Here is a 19,334-nt window from a genome sequence, read left to right as displayed (position 1 = left end):
TCTTGACAGTAATTGCTTTCTGAATCAGGTCCTCAGTGTTCACTGCCCCCTGGAAAACCATGATGAAGCACCAGCTTTCAGATTTTATTATTGTTTATCTGTCCTGAGTCTTGTTGAAGTAATTCTCCTTTGCTCATGGGGCTGGTGAACATACTAAAAGTATATATTATAGAACAGTCACTGGTGATGAGAGCACAGCATAACCAGTGAAAAGGCTTTTTAACACATTAATATAAATTATGATATTATTAAGGAGTCCTTTTCATGTTCTAGAACTGTTTTGCATTTGTTATATATGTTAGCATATTTGTGATGCAATATTGTTGCCAATACCTGTGAATACTTTACTCACAGTATTGTGACCCTTGTAACGGAAACACTGATTACAATTTAAACAATCTATACAAGTCATAGTACGTGTCCTAGAATAATTTTATATTCATATAACTCTAAGCATGAATGTTTTTGTTTATCATTCTGCTTATACAATAGGGCTGCTGTGTGATGCGCTACACAACCGCTGGGCAGCTTCTAAATATTATTTCCCCAAGAGAGTTTGTTGACTTCTCCTACACCACGGTATATGAAGATGGCCTTTTAACTTGTGGTACTGTTTCTTTATATATTATTATTATTATTATCATTAGTATGATGCAATGTTTAACCTATGTTTCATTCTAAATGTTTGTCATTAATTACAGTTCAGTGGGTTAAGGGCCTAAGTCAGCATGATTTGTAGTTGTGCGAAAAAATCACACTACAACTCTTTACACTAACACAGAGCAAGTCCACCCCGCATGCCGGGTCCTCCCCCCCGCTAACATGCGAACGCTTCGCTAACCAGCAAAGTGCTCACATGATTAGGGTAGCCCCGCTGCGAAGGCAGATGGCGACCCACCATGTTTAGGCTCGCAGTGGCTGCGTGTGGCCTACAAACGGTCCGGACACGCTCTGTTTTTCTGGACTGCGACCCCCCAAATGGTGCATTGACGCCAATAAAATGCAGTGTGGACGCCCCGTCACTGCCCTCCACCAGGATTTAGACTGTGTTCTGAAGAGAACGCAGTTTAAGGGCTTGCGCTTGCATGCACCAGGTTACGGGCATGCGCACATGTGCTGAAATCGCCAAATAGCTATTTCAGCATAATTGTGAACCATGCTGAATCGGGCCGTAAGAAGTGTAGATTAGGTTTTTTTATGGACTGTCTTTAAACCATAGCTGCTAAATGTATTTTCTCTGACGTCCTAGTGGATGCTGGGACTCCGTAAGGACCATGGGGAATAGCGGCTCCGCAGGAGACAGGGCACAAGAATAAAAGCTTTAGGATCAGGTGGTGTGCACTGGCTCCTCCCCCTATGACCCTCCTCCAAGCCTCAGTTAGATTTTTGTGCCCGAACGAGAAGGGTGCAGGCTAGGTGGCTCTCCTGAGCTGCTTAGAATAAAAGTTTAATTTAGGTTTTTTATTTTCAGTGAGTCCTGCTGGCAACAGGCTCACTGCATCGTGGGACTAAGGGGAGAAGAAGCGAACTCACCTGCGTGCAGAGTGGATTGGGCTTCTTAGGCTACTGGACATTAGCTCCAGAGGGACGATCACAGGTACAGCCTGGATGGGTCACCGGAGCCGCGCCGCCGTCCCCCTTACAGAGCCAGAAGAGACGAAGAGGTCCGGTGAAATCGGCGGCAGAAGACAATCCTGTCTTCAGACTAAGGTAGCGCACAGCACCGCAGCTGTGCGCCATTGCTCTCAGCACACTTCACACTCCGGTCACTGAGGGTGCAGGGCGCTTGGGGGGGAGCGCCCTGAGACGCAATATAAATGATAATACCTTAGGTGGCAAAAGAATACATCACATATAGCTCCTGGGCTATATGGATGTATTTTAACCCCTGCCATTTTTACACAAAAAAGCGGGAGATAAGGACGTCGTGAAGGGGCGGAGCCTATCTCCTCAGCACACAAGCGCCATTTTCCCTCACAGTTCCGCTGGAAGGACGGCTCCCTGACTCTCCCCTGCAGTCCTGCTTCAGAATCAGGGTAAAAAAGAGAAGGGGGGGCACTATTGGCAGCAAATGACAATATAAACAGCAGCTATAAGGGAATAACACTTATATAAGGTTATCCCTGTATATATATATAGCGCTGGGTGTGTGCTGGCAGACTCTCCCTCTGTCTCTCCAAAGGGCTCGTGGGGTCCTGTCCTCTATCAGAGCATTCCCGGTGTGTGTGCTGTGTGTCGGTACTTGTGTGTCGACATGTATGAGGAGGAAAATGATGTGGAGGCGGAGCAATTGCCTGCGTTAGTGATGTCACCCCCTAGGGAGTCGACACCTGACTGGATGATCGTGTTCAAACAATTAAGTGATAATGTCAACACTTTGCAAAAAACTGTTGACGACATGAGACAGCCGGCAAATCAATTAGTGCCTGTCCAGGCGTCTCAGACACCGTCAGGGGCCCTAAAACGCCCGTTACCTCAGTGGGTCGACACAGACACAGATACGGAGTCTAGTGTCGACGGTGATGAGTCGAACGTAATGTCCAGTAGGGCCACACGTTACATGATCACGGCAATGAAGGAAGCATTGCACATTTCTGACACTACAAATACCACTAAGAAGGGTATTATGTGGGGGGTGAAAAAACTACCAATAGTTTTTCCTGAGTCAGATGAATTGAATGAGGTATGTGATAAAGCGTGGGTTTCTCCCGACAAAAAACTGCTAATTTCTAATAAATTATTGGCACTATATCCTTTCCCATCAGAGGTTAGGACACGTTGGGAAACACCCCCTAGGGTAGATAAGGCGCTCACACGTTTATCTAAACAAGTAGCGTTACCGTCTCCTGATACGGCCACCCTCAAAGAACCAGCTGATAGAAGGCTGGAAAATATCCTAAAAAGTATATACACACATACTGGTGTTATACTGCGACCAGCAATCGCTTCAGCCTGGATGTGCAGTGCTGGAGTCGCGTGGTCGGATTCCCTGACTGAAAATATTGATACCCTGGATAGGGACAATATATTGTTAACTATAGAGCATTTGAAGGATGCATTACTATATATGCGTGATGCACAGAGGGATATTTGCACCCTGGCATCAAGAGTAAGTGCTATGTCCATCTCTGCCAGAAGAACGTTATGGACGCGTCAGTGGTCAGGGGATGCGGATTCCAAACGACATATGGAAGTATTGCCGTATAAAGGGGAGGAGTTATTTGGGGCTGGTCTTTCGGACCTGGTGGCCACGGCAACGGCTGGAAAGTCCACCTTCTTACCCCAGGTCACTTCACATCAACAGAAAAAGACACCGTCTTTTCAAACTCAGTCCTTTCGTTCCCATAAATACAAGCGAGCAAAAGGCCATTCCTTTCTGCCCCGGGGCAGAGGAAGGGGAAAAAGACTGCACCATGCAGCCGCTTCCCAGGATCAGAAGCCTTCCCCTGCTTCTGCCAAGTCTTCAGCATGACGCTGGGGCTTTACAAGCAGACTCAGACTTGGTGGGGGCCCGTCTCAAGAATTTCAACGCGCAGTGGGCTCACTCGCAAGTGGATCCCTGGATTCTACAGGTAGTATCGCAGGGGTACAAACTGGAATTCGAGGCGTTTCCCCCTCGCCGGTTCCTGAAGTCTGCTCTGCCAAAGTCTCCCTCCGACAGGGAGGCAGTTCTGGAAGCCATTCACAAGCTGTATTCCCAGCAGGTGATAATCAAGGTACCCCTCCTACAACAAGGAAAGGGGTATTATTCCACGCTGTTTGTGGTACCGAAGCCGGACGGCTCGGTGAGACCAATTTTAAATCTGAAATCCTTGAACACTTACATAAAAAGGTTCAAATTCAAGATGGAATCACTCAGAGCGGTGATAGCGAACCTGGAAGAAGGGGACTATATGGTGTCTCTGGACATCAAAGATGCTTATCTCCACGTCCCAATCTACCCTTCTCACCAAGGGTATCTCAGGTTTGTAGTACAAGACTGTCATTATCAGTTTCAGACGCTGCCGTTTGGGTTGTCCACGGCACCTCGGGTCTTTACCAAGGTAATGGCCGAAATGATGATTCTTCTTCGAAGAAAAGGCGTATTAATTATCCCTTACTTGGACGATCTCCTGATAAGGGCAAGGTCCAGGGAACAGTTAGAAGTCGGAGTAGCACTATCTCAGATAGTGTTACGTCAGCACGGGTGGATCCTAAATATTCCAAAATCGCAGCTGATTCCAACGACACGTCTTCTGTTCCTAGGAATGATTCTGGACACAGTCCAGAAGAAGGTTTTTCTCCCGGAGGAGAAGGCCAAGGAGTTATCCGAGCTAGTCAGTAACCTCCTAAAACCAGCCCAGGTGTCAGTGCATCAGTGCACGAGGGTCCTGGAAAAAATGGTGGCTTCTTACGAAGCAATTCCATTCGGAAGATTCCATGCAAGAACGTTTCAGTGGGATCTACTGGACAAATGGTCCGGTTCGCATCTTCAGATGCAGCAGCGGATAACCCTGTCACCAAAGACAAGGGTGTCTCTCCTGTGGTGGTTGCAGAGTGCTCATCTTCTAGAGGGCCGCAGATTCGGCATTCAGGATTGGATCCTGGTGACCACGGATGCAAGCCTGAGAGGCTGGGGAGCAGTCACACAGGGAAAAAACTTCCAGGGATTGTGGTCAAGCATGGAAACATCTCTTCATATAAACATTCTGGAACTACGGGCCATTTACAATGCCCTAAGTCAAGCGAAACCCCTGCTTCAGGGTCAGGCGGTATTGATCCAATCGGACAACATCACGTCAGTCGCCCACGTAAACAGACAGGGCGGCACGAGAAGCAGAAGGGCAATGGCAGAGGCTGCAAGGATTCTTCGCTGGGCGGAAAATCATGTGATAGCTCTGTCAGCAGTGTTCATTCCGGGAGTGGACAACTGGGAAGCAGACTTCCTCAGCAGACACGACCTTCACCCGGGAGAGTGGGGACTTCACCCAGAAGTCTTCCACCTGATTGTAAACCGTTGGGAAAAACCAAAAGGTGGACATGATGGCGTCACGTCTAAACAAAAAATTAGACAGATATTGCGCCAGGTCAAGGGACCCTCAGGCAATAGCGGTGGACGCTCTGGTGACACCGTGGGTGTACCAGTCAGTGTATGTGTTCCCTCCTCTGCCTCTCATACCAAAAGTACTGAGAATCATAAGAAGGAGAGGAGTAAGAACGATACTCGTGGTTCCGGATTGGCCAAGAAGGACTTGGTACCCGGAACTTCAGGAGATGCTCACGGAAGACCCGTGGCCTCTACCTCTAAGAAAGGACCTGCTCCAGCAGGGGCCTTGTCTGTTCCAAGACTTACCGCGGCTGCGTTTGACGGCATGGCGGTTGAACGCCGGATCCTGAAGGAAAAAGGCATTCCAGATGAAGTCATCCCTACCCTGGTCAAAGCCAGGAAGGATGTAACCGCAAAACATTATCACCGCATTTGGCGAAAATATGTTGCGTGGTGTGAGGCCAAGAAGGCCCCTACAGAGGAATTTCAACTGGGTCGTTTCCTCCATTTCCTGCAAACAGGACTGTCTATGGGCCTAAAATTAGGGTCCATTAAGGTTCAAATTTCGGCCCTGTCGATTTTCTTCCAGAAAGAACTGGCTTCAGTACCTGAAGTTCAGACATTTGTAAAAGGGGTACTGCATATACAACCTCCTTTTGTGCCTCCAGTGGCACCTTGGGATCTCAATGTTGTTTTGAGGTTTCTTAAGTCACATTGGTTTGAACCACTCACCACTGTGGACTTAAAATATCTCACATGGAAGGTGACGATGCTGTTAGCCCTGGCTTCAGCCAGGCGTGTGTCAGAATTGGCGGCTTTATCATATAAAAGCCCTTACTTAATTTTTCATTCTGACAGGGCAGAATTGAGGACTCGTCCTCAATTTCTCCCTAAGGTGGTTTCTGCTTTTCACATGAACCAACCTATTGTGGTGCCTTCGGCTACTAGGGACTTGGAGGACTCCAAGTTACTTGACGTTGTCAGGGCCCTGAAAATATATGTTTCCAGGACGGCTGGAGTCAGAAAGTCTGACTCGCTGTTTATCCTGTATGCACCCAACAAGCTGGGTGCTCCTGTTTCTAAGCAGACTATTGCTCGTTGGATTTGTAGTACAATTCAGCTTGCACATTCTGTGGCAGGCCTGCCACAGCCAAAATCTGTAAAAGCCCATTCCACAAGGAAAGTGGGCTCATCTTGGGCGGCTGCCCGAGGGGTCTCGGCTTTACAACTTTGCAGAGCAGCTACTTGGTCAGGGGCAAACACGTTTGCTAAATTCTACAAATTTGATACCCTGGCTGAGGAGGACCTGGAGTTCTCTCATTCGGTGCTGCAGAGTCATCCGCACTCTCCCGCCCGTTTGGGAGCTTTGGTATAATCCCCATGGTCCTTACGGAGTCCCAGCATCCACTAGGACGTCAGAGAAAATAAGATTTTACTTACCGATAAATCTATTTCTCGTAGTCCGTAGTGGATGCTGGGCGCCCATCCCAAGTGCGGATTGTCTGCAATACTTGTACATAGTTATTGTTAACTAAATCGGGTTATTGTTGTTGTGAGCCATCTTTTCAGAGGCTCCTTCGTTGTTATCATACTGTTAACTGGGTTCAGATCACGAGTTGTACGGTGTGATTGGTGTGGCTGGTATGAGTCTTACCCGGGATTCAATATCCTTCCTTATTATGTACGCTCGTCCGGGCACAGTATCCTAACTGAGGCTTGGAGGACGGTCATAGGGGGAGGAGCCAGTGCACACCACCTGATCCTAAAGCTTTTATTCTTGTGCCCTGTCTCCTGCGGAGCCGCTATTCCCCATGGTCCTTACGGAGTCCCAGCATCCACTACGGACTACGAGAAATAGATTTATCGGTAAGTAAAATCTTATTTTCTCTAACGTCCTAAGTGGATGCTGGGGACTCCGTAAGGACCATGGGGAATAGCGGCTCCGCAGGAGACTGGGCACAAAAGTAAAGCTTTAGAACTACCTGGTGTGCACTGGCTCCTCCCCCTATGACCCTCCTCCAAGCCTCAGTTAAGATTTTGTGCCCGAACGAGAAGGGTGCACACTAGGTGGCTCTCCTGAGCTGCTTAGTGAAAAGTTTAGTTTTAGGTTTTTTATTTTCAGTGAGACCTGCTGGCAACAGGCTCACTGCATCGAGGGACTAAGGGGAGAATAAGCGAACTCACCTGCGTGCAGAGTGGATTGGGCTTCTTAGGCTACTGGACATTAGCTCCAGAGGGACGATCACAGGTCCAGCCATGGATGGGTCCCAGAGCCGCGCCGCCGGCCCCCTTACAGAGCCAGAAGACAGAAGAGGTCCGGAAAATCGGCGGCAGAAGTCGTTCTGTCTTCAACAAGGTAGCGCACAGCACTGCAGCTGTGCGCCATTGCTCTCAGCACACTTCACACTCCGGTCACTGAGGGTGCAGGGCGCTGGGGGGGGGGCGCCCTGAGACGCAATAAAAACACCTTGGATGGCAAAAAATGCATCACATATAGCTCCTGGGCTATATGGATGCATTTAACCCCTGCCAGAATACATAGAAAAACGGGAGATAAGGCCGCCGATAAGGGGGTGGAGCCTATCTCCTCAGCACACTGGCGCCATTTTCCCTCACAGCTCCGTTGGAGGGAAGCTCCCTGGCTCTCCCCTGCAGTCACTACACTACAGAAAGGGTTAAAAAAGAGAGGGGGGGCACTAATTACGCGCAGTATTAAAGATACAGCAGCTTTAAGGGGAAAAACACTTATATAAGGTTATCCCTGTATATATATAGCGCTCTGGTGTGTGCTGGCAAACTCTCCCTCTGTCTCCCCAAAGGGCTAGTGGGGTCCTGTCCTCTATCAGAGCATTCCCTGTGTGTGTGCTGTATGTCGGTACGTTTGTGTCGACATGTATGAGGAGAAAAATGATGTGGAGACGGAGCAGATTGCCTGTAATAGTGATGTCACCCCCTAGGGGGTCGACACCTGAGTGGATGAACTGTTGGAAGGAATTACGTGACAGTGTCAGCTCTGTATAAAAGACAGTGGTTGACATGAGACAGCCGGCTACTCAGCTTGTGCCTGTCCAGACGTCTCATAGGCCGTCAGGGGCTCTAAAGCGCCCGTTACCTCAGATGGCAGATATAGACGCCGACACGGATACTGACTCCAGTGTCGACGGTGAAGAGACAAATGTGACTTCCAGTAGGGCCACACGTTACATGATGGAGGCAATGAAAAATGTTTTACACATTTCTGATAATACGAGTACCACCAAAAAGGGGTATTATGTTCGGTGAGGAAAAACTACCTGTAGTTTTCCTGAATCTGAGAAATTAAATGAGGTGTGTGATGATGCGTGGGTTTCCCCCGATAACAACTGATAATTTCTAAAATGTTATTGGCATTATATCCTTTCCCGCCAGAGGTTAGGGTGCGTTGGGAAACACCCCCTAGGGTGGATAAAGCGCTCACACGCTTGTAAGGGCTCTACCCTCTCCTGAGATGGCCGCCCTTAAGGATCCTGCTGATAGAAAGCAGGAGGGTATCCTAAAATGTATTTACACACATACTGGTGTTATACTGCGACCAGCAATCGCCTCAGCCTGGATGTGCAGTGCTGGGTTGGCGTGGTCGGATTCCCTGACTGAAAATATTGATACCCTAGATAGGGACAGTATATTTTTGCCTATAGAGCATTTAAAAGATGCATTTCTATATATGCGTGATGCACAGCGGAATATTTGCCGACTGGCATCAAGTCTAAGTGCGTTGTCCATTTCTACCAGTAGAGGGTTATGGACACGACAGTGGTCAGGTGATGCGGATTTCAAACGGCATTTGGAAGCAACATGAGAAGACGCCGTATTATCAGGCGCAGTCTTTTCGTGGACAAGCGGGCAAAAGGTTCCTCATTTCTGCCCCGTGACAGAGGGAGAGGAAAAAGGCTGCAGAAATCAGCCAGTTCCCAGGAACAGAAACCCTTTCCCGCCTCTGCCAAGCCCTCAGTATGACGCTGGGGCTTTACAAGCAGAATCAGGCACGGTGGGGGGCCCGTCTCAATGAATTTCAGCGCGCAGTGGGCTCACTCGCAAGTAGACCCCTGGATCCTTCAGGTGATATCTCAGGGGTACAAATTGGAATTCGAGACGTCTCCCCCTCGCCGTTTCCTAAAGTCGGCTTTACCGATGTCTCCTTCTGACAGGGAGACAGTTTTGGAAGCCATTCACAAGCTGTATTCCCAGCAGGTGATAATCAAGGTACCCCCTCCTGCAACAGGGAACGGGGTATTATTCCACACTGTTGTGGTACCGAAGCCGGACGGCTCGGTGAGACCGATTCTAAATCTAAAATCTTTGAACACTTACATACAGAGGTTCAAATTCAAGATTGAGTCACTCAGTCTCGGGACATCGAGGATGCTTACCTTCATGTCCAAATTTACCCTTCTCACCAAGGGTACCTCAGGTTTATGGTACAGAACTGTCACTATCAGTTCAGACGCTGCCGTATGGATGGTCCACGGCACCCCGGGTCTTTACCAAGGTAATGGCCGAAATGATGATATTCCTTCGAAGGAAGGGAATTTTAGTTATCCCTTACTTGGACGATTCCCTGATAAGGGTAAGATCCAGGGAACAGTTGGAGGTCGGTGTAGCACTATCTCAGGTAGTGTTGCGGCAGCACGATTGGATTCTCAATATTCCAAAATCACAGCTGGTTCCGACGACTCGTCTTCTGTTCCTAGGGATGATCCTGGACACAGTCCAGAAAAAGGTGTTTCTCCCGGAGGAGAAAGCCAGGGAGTTATCCGAGCTAGTCAGGAACCTCCTAAAACCGAGCCAAGTCTCAGTGCATCAATGCACAAGGGTTCTGGGTAAAATGGTGGCTTCCTACGAAGCAATCCCATTCGGCAGATTCCACGCAAGAACTTTCCAGTGGGACCTGCTGGACAAATGGTCCAGGTCGCATCTTCAGATGCATCAGCGGATAACCCTGTCACCAAGAACAAGGGTGTCCCTCCTGTGTTGGTTGCAGAGTGCTCATCTTCTAGAGGGCCGCAGATTCGGCATTCAGGACTGGGTCCTGGTGACCACGGATGCCAGCCTGCGAGGCTGGGGAGCAGTCACACAGGGAAGGAATTTCCAGGGCTTATGGTCAAGCCTGGAGACATCACTTCACATAAATATCCTGAAGCTAAGGGCCATTTACAATGCTCTAAGCTTAGCAAGACCTCTGCTTCAAGGTCAGCCGGTGTTGATCCAGTCGGACAACATCACGGCAGTCACCCACGTAAACAGACAGGGTGGCACAAAAAGCAGGAGGGCAATGGCAGAAGCTGCAAGGATTCTTCGCTGGGCGGAAAATCATGTGATAGCACTGTCAGCAATTCCGGGAGTGGACAACTGGGAAGCAGACTTCCTCAGCAGACACGACCTCCACCCGGGAGAGTGGGGACTTCACCCAGAAGTCTTCCACATGATTATAAACCGTTGGGAAAAACTCGACAGGTATTGCGCCAGGTCAAGGGACCCTCAGGCAATAGCTGTAGACGCTCTGGTAACACCGTGGGTGTACCAGTCAGTGTATGTGTTCCCTCATCTGCCTCTCATACCCAAGGTACTGAGATTGATAAGATGGAGAGGAGTAAGCACTATATTCGTGGCTCCGGATTGGCCAAGAAGGACTTGGTAACCGGAACTTCAAGAGATGCTCACGGAGGATCCGTGGCCTCTACCTCTAAGAAGGGACCTGCTCCAGCAAGGACCCTGTCTGTTCCAAGACTTACCGCGGCTGCGTTTGACGGCATGGCGGTTGAACGCCGGATCCTGAAGGAAAAAAGGCATTCCGGATGAAGTCATCCCTATCCTGATCAAAGCCAGGAAGGATGTAACCGCAAAACATTATCACCGCATTTGGCGAAAATATGTTGCGTGGTGCGAGGCCAGTAAGGCCCGACGGAGGAAATTCAACTGGGTCGATTCCTACATTTCCTGCAAACAGGAGTGTCTATGGGCCTGAAATTGGGGTCCATTAAGGTTCAAATTTCGGCCCTGTCAATTTTCTTCCAAAAAGAACTAGCTTCAGTCCCTGAAGTTCAGACGTTGTAAAAGGGGTACTGCATATACAGCCTCCTTTTGTGCCTCCAGTGGCACCTTGAGATCTCAATGTAGTTTTTGGGTTCCAAAAGTCACATTGGTTTGAACCACTTAAATCTGTGGAGTTAAAATATCTCACATGGAAAGTGGTCATGCTGTTGGCCCTGGCCTGGGCCAGGCGCGTGTCAGAATTGGCGGCTTTATCCTGTAAAAGCCCTTATCTGATTTTCCATTCGGACAGGGCGGAATTGAGGACTCGTCCTCAGTTTCTCCCTAAGGTGGTTTCAGCGTTTCACCTGAACCAACCTATTGTGGTGCCTGCGGCTACTAGGGACTTGGAGGACTCCAAGTTGCTAGACGTTATCAGGGCCCTGAAAATATATGTTTCCAGGACGGCTGGAGTCAGAAAATCTGACTCGCTGTTTATCCTGTATGCACCCAACAAGCTGGGTGCTCCTGCTTCTTAGCAGACTATTGCTCGTTGGATTTGTAGTACAATTCAGCTTGCACATTCTGTGGCAGGCCTGCCACAGCCAAAAATCTGTAAATGCCCACTCCACAAGGAAGATGGGCTCATCTTGGGCGGCTGCCCGAGGGGTCTCGGCTTTACAACTTTGCCGAGCAGCTACTTGGTCAGGAGCAAATACGTTTGTAAAATTCTACAAAATTGATACCCTGGCTGAGGAGGACCTGGAGTTCTCTAATTTGGTGCTGCAGAGTCATCCGCACTCTCCCGCCCGTTTGGGAGCTTTGGTATAATCCCCATGGTCCTTACGGAGTCCCCAGCATCCACTTAGGACGTTAGAGAAAATAAGAATTTACTTACCGATAATTCTATTTCTCGTAGTCCGTAGTGGATGCTGGGCGCCCATCCCAAGTGCGGATTGTCTGCAATACTGGTACATAGTTATTGTTACCAAAAAATCGGGTTATTGCTGTAGTGAGCCATCTTTTCTAGAGGCTCCTCTGTTATCATGCTGTTAACTGGGTTTAGATCACGAGTTGTACGGTGTGATTGGTGTGGCTGGTATGAGTCTTACCCGGGATTCAAAATCCTTCCTTATTGTGTACGCTCGTCCGGGCACAGTATCCTAACTGAGGCTTGGAGGAGGGTCATAGGGGGAGGAGCCAGTGCACACCAGGTAGTTCTAAAGCTTTACTTTTGTGCCCAGACTCCTGCGGAGCCGCTATTCCCCATGGTCCTTACGGAGTCCCCAGCATCCACTACGGACTACGAGAAATAGAATTATCGGTAAGTAAATTCTTATTTTCTTTACCTCGATTGTCCCTTCCAAAAGATCATCTGTTTTTACGGATTGTTTAGAAAATTCTCTCAGCTACTAAGTGTAGAGAGTTATTGGTTACAGGCACTGGTATAGGTGAGATTCTGCTGCCTGGTACACATCAGGACCATGTGTCCCCGGCCAATCCGTCAGCCAATGGGACGATTTATCGCACTGTGCATACACACTTGCACGATGCAGTGCTACGACAGCACAGTGTACCATGATGCAGCATGGCATCGTACACAATATCCGCTGGTTGGCTGTGCAGCACGGCCTAAAACTTAATCCAGTTAGGCCTAACTTAACTTTAAAAGTAACTGCCCTAAAACCTGATGATTTATATCTATTTTTGTTTGTTTCCCTCCACAGGTGTGAGTGTTGAACATGAAATTGTGAAGCCACACTGCGTCCGTGGCTTTAATCACCCCTGTGGCTGGTTTTGTGTACCGCTCTCGGACACTCCTGAGCACAGCTTCCTGACGGGCTACATCCAGACAGACCTGAGAGGAATGCTTCCTCAGGGCACTGTTGACCTCGCTATGGCAGGATCACTAGTAAACTTCTACAGCGACCTCAGGAAGGCATTACAGAAGACATAGGCTTCCTAGATGATGGCTCACTCCATGAGATTGTTGCATCAGTAACAAAATAAAAGCAACAAATCATGAATGTATAGAAGGAAACATTCATTTTTTTGGTTGGTTTGTCTTGTAACTGATGCAACACCTTCATGGAATGAGCCTGTTGCTAAATGTAAGCCTTGCTGAGCCATCATTAGACAATTAGATATTTTAAGATGTATTGCTTGACCATTCCTTTAAGTCCACATCCACACTTTGGGAGGGCCGGCTATTTTATTATGAAGAAAAATTGACATATATTTTATGATACGGATTCTACAGTATTTAGCTTTTAGAATTTTGCAAGCTGCTGCCACATTTGTCTAGCTAAGTGTTTAGTGTCAAAAATGATAACTCTCCTTCCGTATGGTAGATTGAGCTATGAAAAAGGAATACACATTGTCATACAGTATTCATGGTGTAGAAGCACCTGCCAGCCACACACAGTGGAGGTGCCTATTACTATTGGTCCTGAGGTGATGTGGCTGGTCCCTAGAGAATTGATAGGTCCACAAAAATATTTGCCCTCATTGTGTGCAAGTGGCGGGAACTCCATAACTTTCATCACATTCCAAAAACCTTTTCTTTGATTAATTTCACCTCCAAATATTTTCTAACCTCCAAAATAAGCATTTTACCTTTGGTGCTGTGTATTGATTTATACATTTTTATTGCACTGTACTTGATATTTACTTTTTAAGTTATTTTTAATTCTTTATAATTTATTTTGAAAACAACATGTAAACTTTATTTAACTTAAAATGATACAGCTTTTAGTGAAATGTTATTATATTACAGTGTTAATAATTTATAGGCTAACAAGTATTGTAAGATGAATTATAGAGTTATACATCATTTTAATAATTTAAGATTGGCTGTGCAGTGCTGTCTTCTGTATAAAACTGTGGGGGTCATTCCGAGTTGTATGCTCGTTGCCGATTTTCGCAACGGAGCGATTAAGGCAAAAATGCGCATGCGCATGGTTCGCAGTGCGCATGTGGGGGGTCATTCCGAGTTGTTTGCTCGCTAGCTGATTTTAGCAGCATTGCATACGCTAAGCCGCCGCCCTCTGGGAGTGTATCTTAGCAGAGCAGAAGTGCGAACGAAAGATTAGCAGAATTGCGAATAGAAATTTCTTATCAGTTTCTGAGTAGCTCCAGACTTACTCAGCCATTGCGACCAGCTCAGTCCTTTTCGTTCCTGGTTTGACGTCACAAACACACCCAGCGTTTGCCCAACCACTCCCCCGTTTCTCCAGCCACTCCTGCGTTTTGCAACTCGAACGCCTGCGTTTTTCCGCACTCTCCCATAAAACGGCCAGTTTCCGCCCAGAAACACCCACTTCCTGTCAATCACACTACGATCAGCACAGCGATGAAAAAGCTTCGTTATGCCGTGAGTAAAATACCTAACTTTTGTGTAAAATAACTAAGCGCATGCGCTCTGCGAACCTTGAGCATGCGCAGTAAGCGACTAATCGCAGTATAGCAAAAATCGGCAACGAGCGAACAACTCGGAATGACCCCCGCGGTTAGTATTTTAGCTCAAAACTTAGTAGATTTACTCACGTCCGAACGAAGATTTTTCATCGTTGAAGTGATCGGAGTGTGATTGACAGGAAGTGGGTGTTTCTGGGCGGAAACTGGCCGTTTTCTGGGAGTGTGCGGAAAAACGCAGGCGTGTCAGGGAAAAACGCGGGAGTGTCTGGAGAAACGGGGGAGTGGCTGGACGAACGCTGGGCGTGTGTGTGATGTCAAACCAGGAACGAAACGGACTGAACTGATCGCTATTTGTGAGTAGGTCTGGAGCTACTCAGAAACTGCTAAGAAATTTCTATTCGCAATTCTGCTAATCTTTCGTTCGCTATTCTGCTAACCTAAGATACACTCCCAGAGGGCGGCGGCTTAGCGTGTGCAATGCTGCTAAAAGCAGCAAGCGAGCGAACAACTCGGAATGACCCCCTATGTTCAATCTATTTTCTATTTAAACAACATGGGGCTTATTCAGATTTAGGAGTAAGAAAAAAGGGGGCAATTTTGTTGTAATTTGAGGGATGCAAATTTTATTTTTTGGATGCAGAGAAAATACTGACTGCTCTGTAGGTAGTGAGCAAATGCAGGTTATTTTCGTACTGAAATTTAGAATAAAGCTTGTACACACCCCTTCCCTATATAAATCTCTCTGCACATCATTGCTGCCACAACTGCAGTACAACATGGTTTTACCAAGGTGCAAATTGCTCCTTTTTTCTGTTCTTACTCCTGAATCAGGCCCTGCAGTATATGTGAAACTGTACTATTCACTAGGTTTGTATTGCTGCGATACTGTACATGCCACTATTTATATCTGTTTGTCCATTTTTGCAAGAAACATTAAATCCAGGACAGGGTTTAAAATTATTATTATCCTTTATTTACATGTAGCCCACAGCACACAGAGGGTCATTCGGACCCGGCTGCAACAGCGGCCCGCAGCTCAGTTTGATGGTGGCAGAAAACTGCGCATGTGCAGCAGCCCCCAGCATGTGAGGAGATGAACACAGGGGTGTAGTATGGTATGCCGGCTGTCGGGGTCCCGGCGCATAGCATACCGGCGCTGGAATCCTGACCGCCGTCATACCGACAGCTGGGCAAGCGCAAATGAGCCCCTTGCGGGCACACTATCTATTCTCCCTCCAGGGGAGTCGTGGAGCCACAAGAGGGAGAAAAGGTGTCGGTATGCCGGTTGTCGGGATTCCGGCGCCGGTATACTGTGCGGCGGGACCCCGACAGCCGGCAAACTGAAGACCACCCGAACACAGATCTGGCTGCGTATGCACTGATCTCTGTTCATCTCTGAATAACCCCCATAGTATGTATAACGTGCACACTCGGAATGATGAGTTACACCAGGGCTAGGCAACCTGAGGCACTCCAGCTGCCATGAAACTACACATCCCAACAGCAAAACTATGGCAGGGCATGCTGGGAGGTATAGTTCCACAGCAACTGGGGTGCCAGAGGTTGCCTACCCCTGCGTTAGACACATTTATGCTAAAAAAAAAAGCTGATATAGGTGAATATGTGTATAACTTTGAGCATATATATAATAATGTACATCCAGATCTGCAGTAGTAACACATGCAGCAGACTTACATCAGGTGTATATAGTATACCTGTACACCAGACACACACCTAATCAGGGGGGTTATTCAGATCTGATTACTAGGCAGCAATTTTTGCAGTCCTGCGATCAGATAGTCGCCGCCTACAGGGGGAGTTTATTTTCGCTGTGCAAGTGTGCGAACGCATGTGTAGCAGAGCTGCACAAGCTGATTTTGTGCAGTCTCTGCGCAGCCCAGGACTTACTCAGCCACTGCGATCACATCAGCCTGTTCGGGACCAGAATTGACGTCAGGATCCCTCCCGTCGAACGCTTGGTCCCGCCTGCGTTTTTCCAGACACTCCCTGAAAGCGGTCAGTTGCCACCCACAAACACCTTCTTCCTCTCAATCTCCTTGCGAACACCCGTGCGAATGGATCCCTCGCACAAACCCTTCGCTGACCAACGATCCATTTTGCAGCCATCCGTCGCACCTGCGCATTGCGTTGCATACGCATGCGCAGTTCGGATCTGATCGCCCACTGTGTGAAAACACACAGCAGCGTTCAGATCTGAATGACCCCCCAGGTCACAAGCCAAAAGTACTGTATAAGAAAACTTTACCATTTGTATGGATAGTGAAAAGCATGTTCACTATCCAGTTTGATGTAAAAGAAAAGCCTCATGTATTACAGTAGATATAATCTTGCTTCTTCCCATATGAATGAAAGTAACAAAAAATTATATCAGAGGGTAATCCGCAGTCTGCCAGTCGACCTCCCCATCCTGCCCCTTCAGTCTGTATTGTGCCACATTGCCCATAGCTTCTCTCTAGGGGTGGGTAATGGGAGGCACACAACCATTCATCAGACACACACTACTGCTGAGCTCTCGTACTCGGCACGACATCGCAGGCGACGGGACCTGGCGGTGGAGCCAGCATCAACAAGTGTATACACATTTGCCGATGCTAGCGGTGACAGAGCGACGGGGGCGGAGGGAGAGAGGCCATGCTGCATTCGGCAGCGTTGCCCTCATAGCAATATCACTAGATTAAGCTGCATGCTGGTCCAACGGGCATGTGAGTTTTTGTTTACTGGGGGAACCTACTTGCGATCATGATCCAGTTTATGCGCCATTATTGTAGATTTAACAGGGTCTCTGCATATAAGACCTGATTCAGAGATGGACGCAGATCGCTGCATACGCAGCAAGATATACCACTCTTGGGTGTGCGGTCACGCTCTGATAAATGCACACCTTGGCGTGCGTTCAACCACCCAAGGTGTGCGTATATCATATCGCGACCACACACCCAAGAGTGGTATATCTATGTTATAAAATGGTCCCTGTTGTGACAAAATAGCTGTATGTGGATATAATGTGGGGTGACAGATGTTTGCTGATTCTGAAGTGGCTGCTTGAATAGATCATCATTATACAAGTCATGTGGGGAAGCGGTTAAAATACCGCTATTCGGGATCCCGGTGATCAAATGCCGATGCCAGGATCCCGACTAGCGGCAACACAGGCTATTCTCCCTCTGTGGGTGTCCAGGACACCCATAGAGGGAAAATAGAAACTACACGAGCCACCAAGCCTGCAGCATGGTGAGCGCAGCTAGCCTGCGAGGTCCTTTCTAGTGCTCGCCCCGCTGCTGGCATTACGGCGGATGGGATGCCGCTGTCGGAATCATGACAGCCAGGATTCCGTCCGCTGGCATTTCATACTGATCCCGTCATGTGATGAGGTCTAATGTGATATCATTTGAGTTATGTGGTAAATTTGACATTTTGGGAAACGTTTCTATCAGAAATATCAGTCACAGGCCCCCATTTATCAAACCTTGCCATGTTACAGGCTGTATTTGGAAAATGACAGGAGCGGATTGGTTGGTACTTTATTACTGTGCTATTTCTCTTACGTCCTAGAGGATGCTGGGGGTACCATGGGGTATAGACGGGTCCACCAGGAGCCATTGGCACTTTAAGAGTTTGAGATTGTGGGCTGGCTCCTCCCTCTATGCCCCTCCTACCAGACTCAGTTTATAAAATGTTCCCGGAGAAGCCGGTCACAGCTAGGGGAGCTCTCCAGAGTTTCTCTAGTAAAGTTTATTTCTCTAACGTCCTAAGTGGATGCTGGGGACTCCGTAAGGACCATGGGGAATAGTGGCTCCGCAGGAGACTGGGCACAAAAGTAAAGCTTTAGAACTACCTGGTGTGCACTGGCTCCTCCCCCTATGACCCTCCTCCAAGCCTCAGTTAGATTTTTGTGCCCGAACGAGAAGGGTGCACACTAGGTGGCTCTCCTGAGCTGCTTAGTGAAAAGTTTAGTTTTAGGTTTTTTATGTTCAGTGAGACCTGCTGGCAACAGGCTCACTGCATCGAGGGGAGAAGAAGCGAACTCACCTGCGTGCAGAGTGGATTGGGCTTCTTAGGCTACTGGACATTAGCTCCAGAGGGACCGATCACAGGCCCAGCCATGGATAGGTCCCAGAGCCGCGCCGCCGGCCCCCTTACAGAGCCAGAAGACAGAAGAGGTCCGGAAAATCGGCGGCAGAAGACGTCCTGTCTTCAACAAGGTAGCGCACAGCACTGCAGCTGTGCGCCATTGCTCTCAGCACACTTCACACTCCGGTCACTGAGGGTGCAGGGCGCTGGGGGGGGGCGCCCTGAGACGCAATAAAAACACCTTGGATGGCAAAAAAAAAAAAAATGCATCACATATAGCTCCTGGGCTATATGGATGAATTTAACCCCTGCCAGAATACACAGAAAAACGGGAGATAAGGCCGCCGAGAAGGGGGCGGAGCCTATCTCCTCAGCACACTGGCGCCATTTTCCCTCACAGCTCCGTTGGAGGGAAGCTCCCTGGCTCTCCCCTGCAGTCACTACACTACAGAAAGGGTTAAAAAAGAGAGGGGGGCACTAATTACGCACAGTATTAAAAATACAGCAGCTATAAGGGGAAAAACACTTATATAAGGTTATCCCTGTATATATATATATATAGCGCTCTGGTGTGTGCTGGCAAACTCTCCCTCTGTCTCCCCAAAGGGCTAGTGGGGTCCTGTCCTCTATCAGAGCATTCCCTGTGTGTGTGCTGTGTGTCGGTACGTTTGTGTCGACATGTATGAGGAGAAAAATGATGTGGAGACGGAGCAGATTGCCTGTAATAGTGATGTCACCCCCTAGGGGGTCGACACCTGAGTGGATGAACTGTTGGAAGGAATTACGTAAC

The 19,334-nt window shown here is 48.2% G+C and overlaps 1 protein-coding gene across 5 annotated transcripts in view; it reads left to right on the top strand.

The window, feature by feature from the left end:
- STARD4 (StAR related lipid transfer domain containing 4) overlaps positions 1-15,412 on the top strand; it is a 60,856-nt gene extending 45,444 nt beyond the window's left edge. For all 5 annotated transcript variants that reach the window (XM_063964114.1, XM_063964115.1, XM_063964116.1 and 2 more), the window contains 2 exons: positions 493-607; positions 12,763-15,412. In XM_063964114.1, coding sequence (XP_063820184.1) covers positions 493-607; positions 12,763-12,992 — 345 coding nt within the window. In that variant the 3' untranslated portion in view covers positions 12,993-15,412. The remainder of the gene's footprint in view (positions 1-492; positions 608-12,762) is intronic.
- The last annotated feature ends 3,922 nt before the right edge of the window (positions 15,413-19,334 follow it).

The sequence above is a fragment of the Pseudophryne corroboree genome, chromosome 1 (assembly GCF_028390025.1).
Source record: "Pseudophryne corroboree isolate aPseCor3 chromosome 1, aPseCor3.hap2, whole genome shotgun sequence".
NCBI lineage: Eukaryota > Metazoa > Chordata > Amphibia > Anura > Myobatrachidae > Pseudophryne > Pseudophryne corroboree.
The sequence above is the reverse complement of the archived record's forward strand: the minus strand, read 5'-3'. Positions and strand labels throughout refer to the sequence as shown.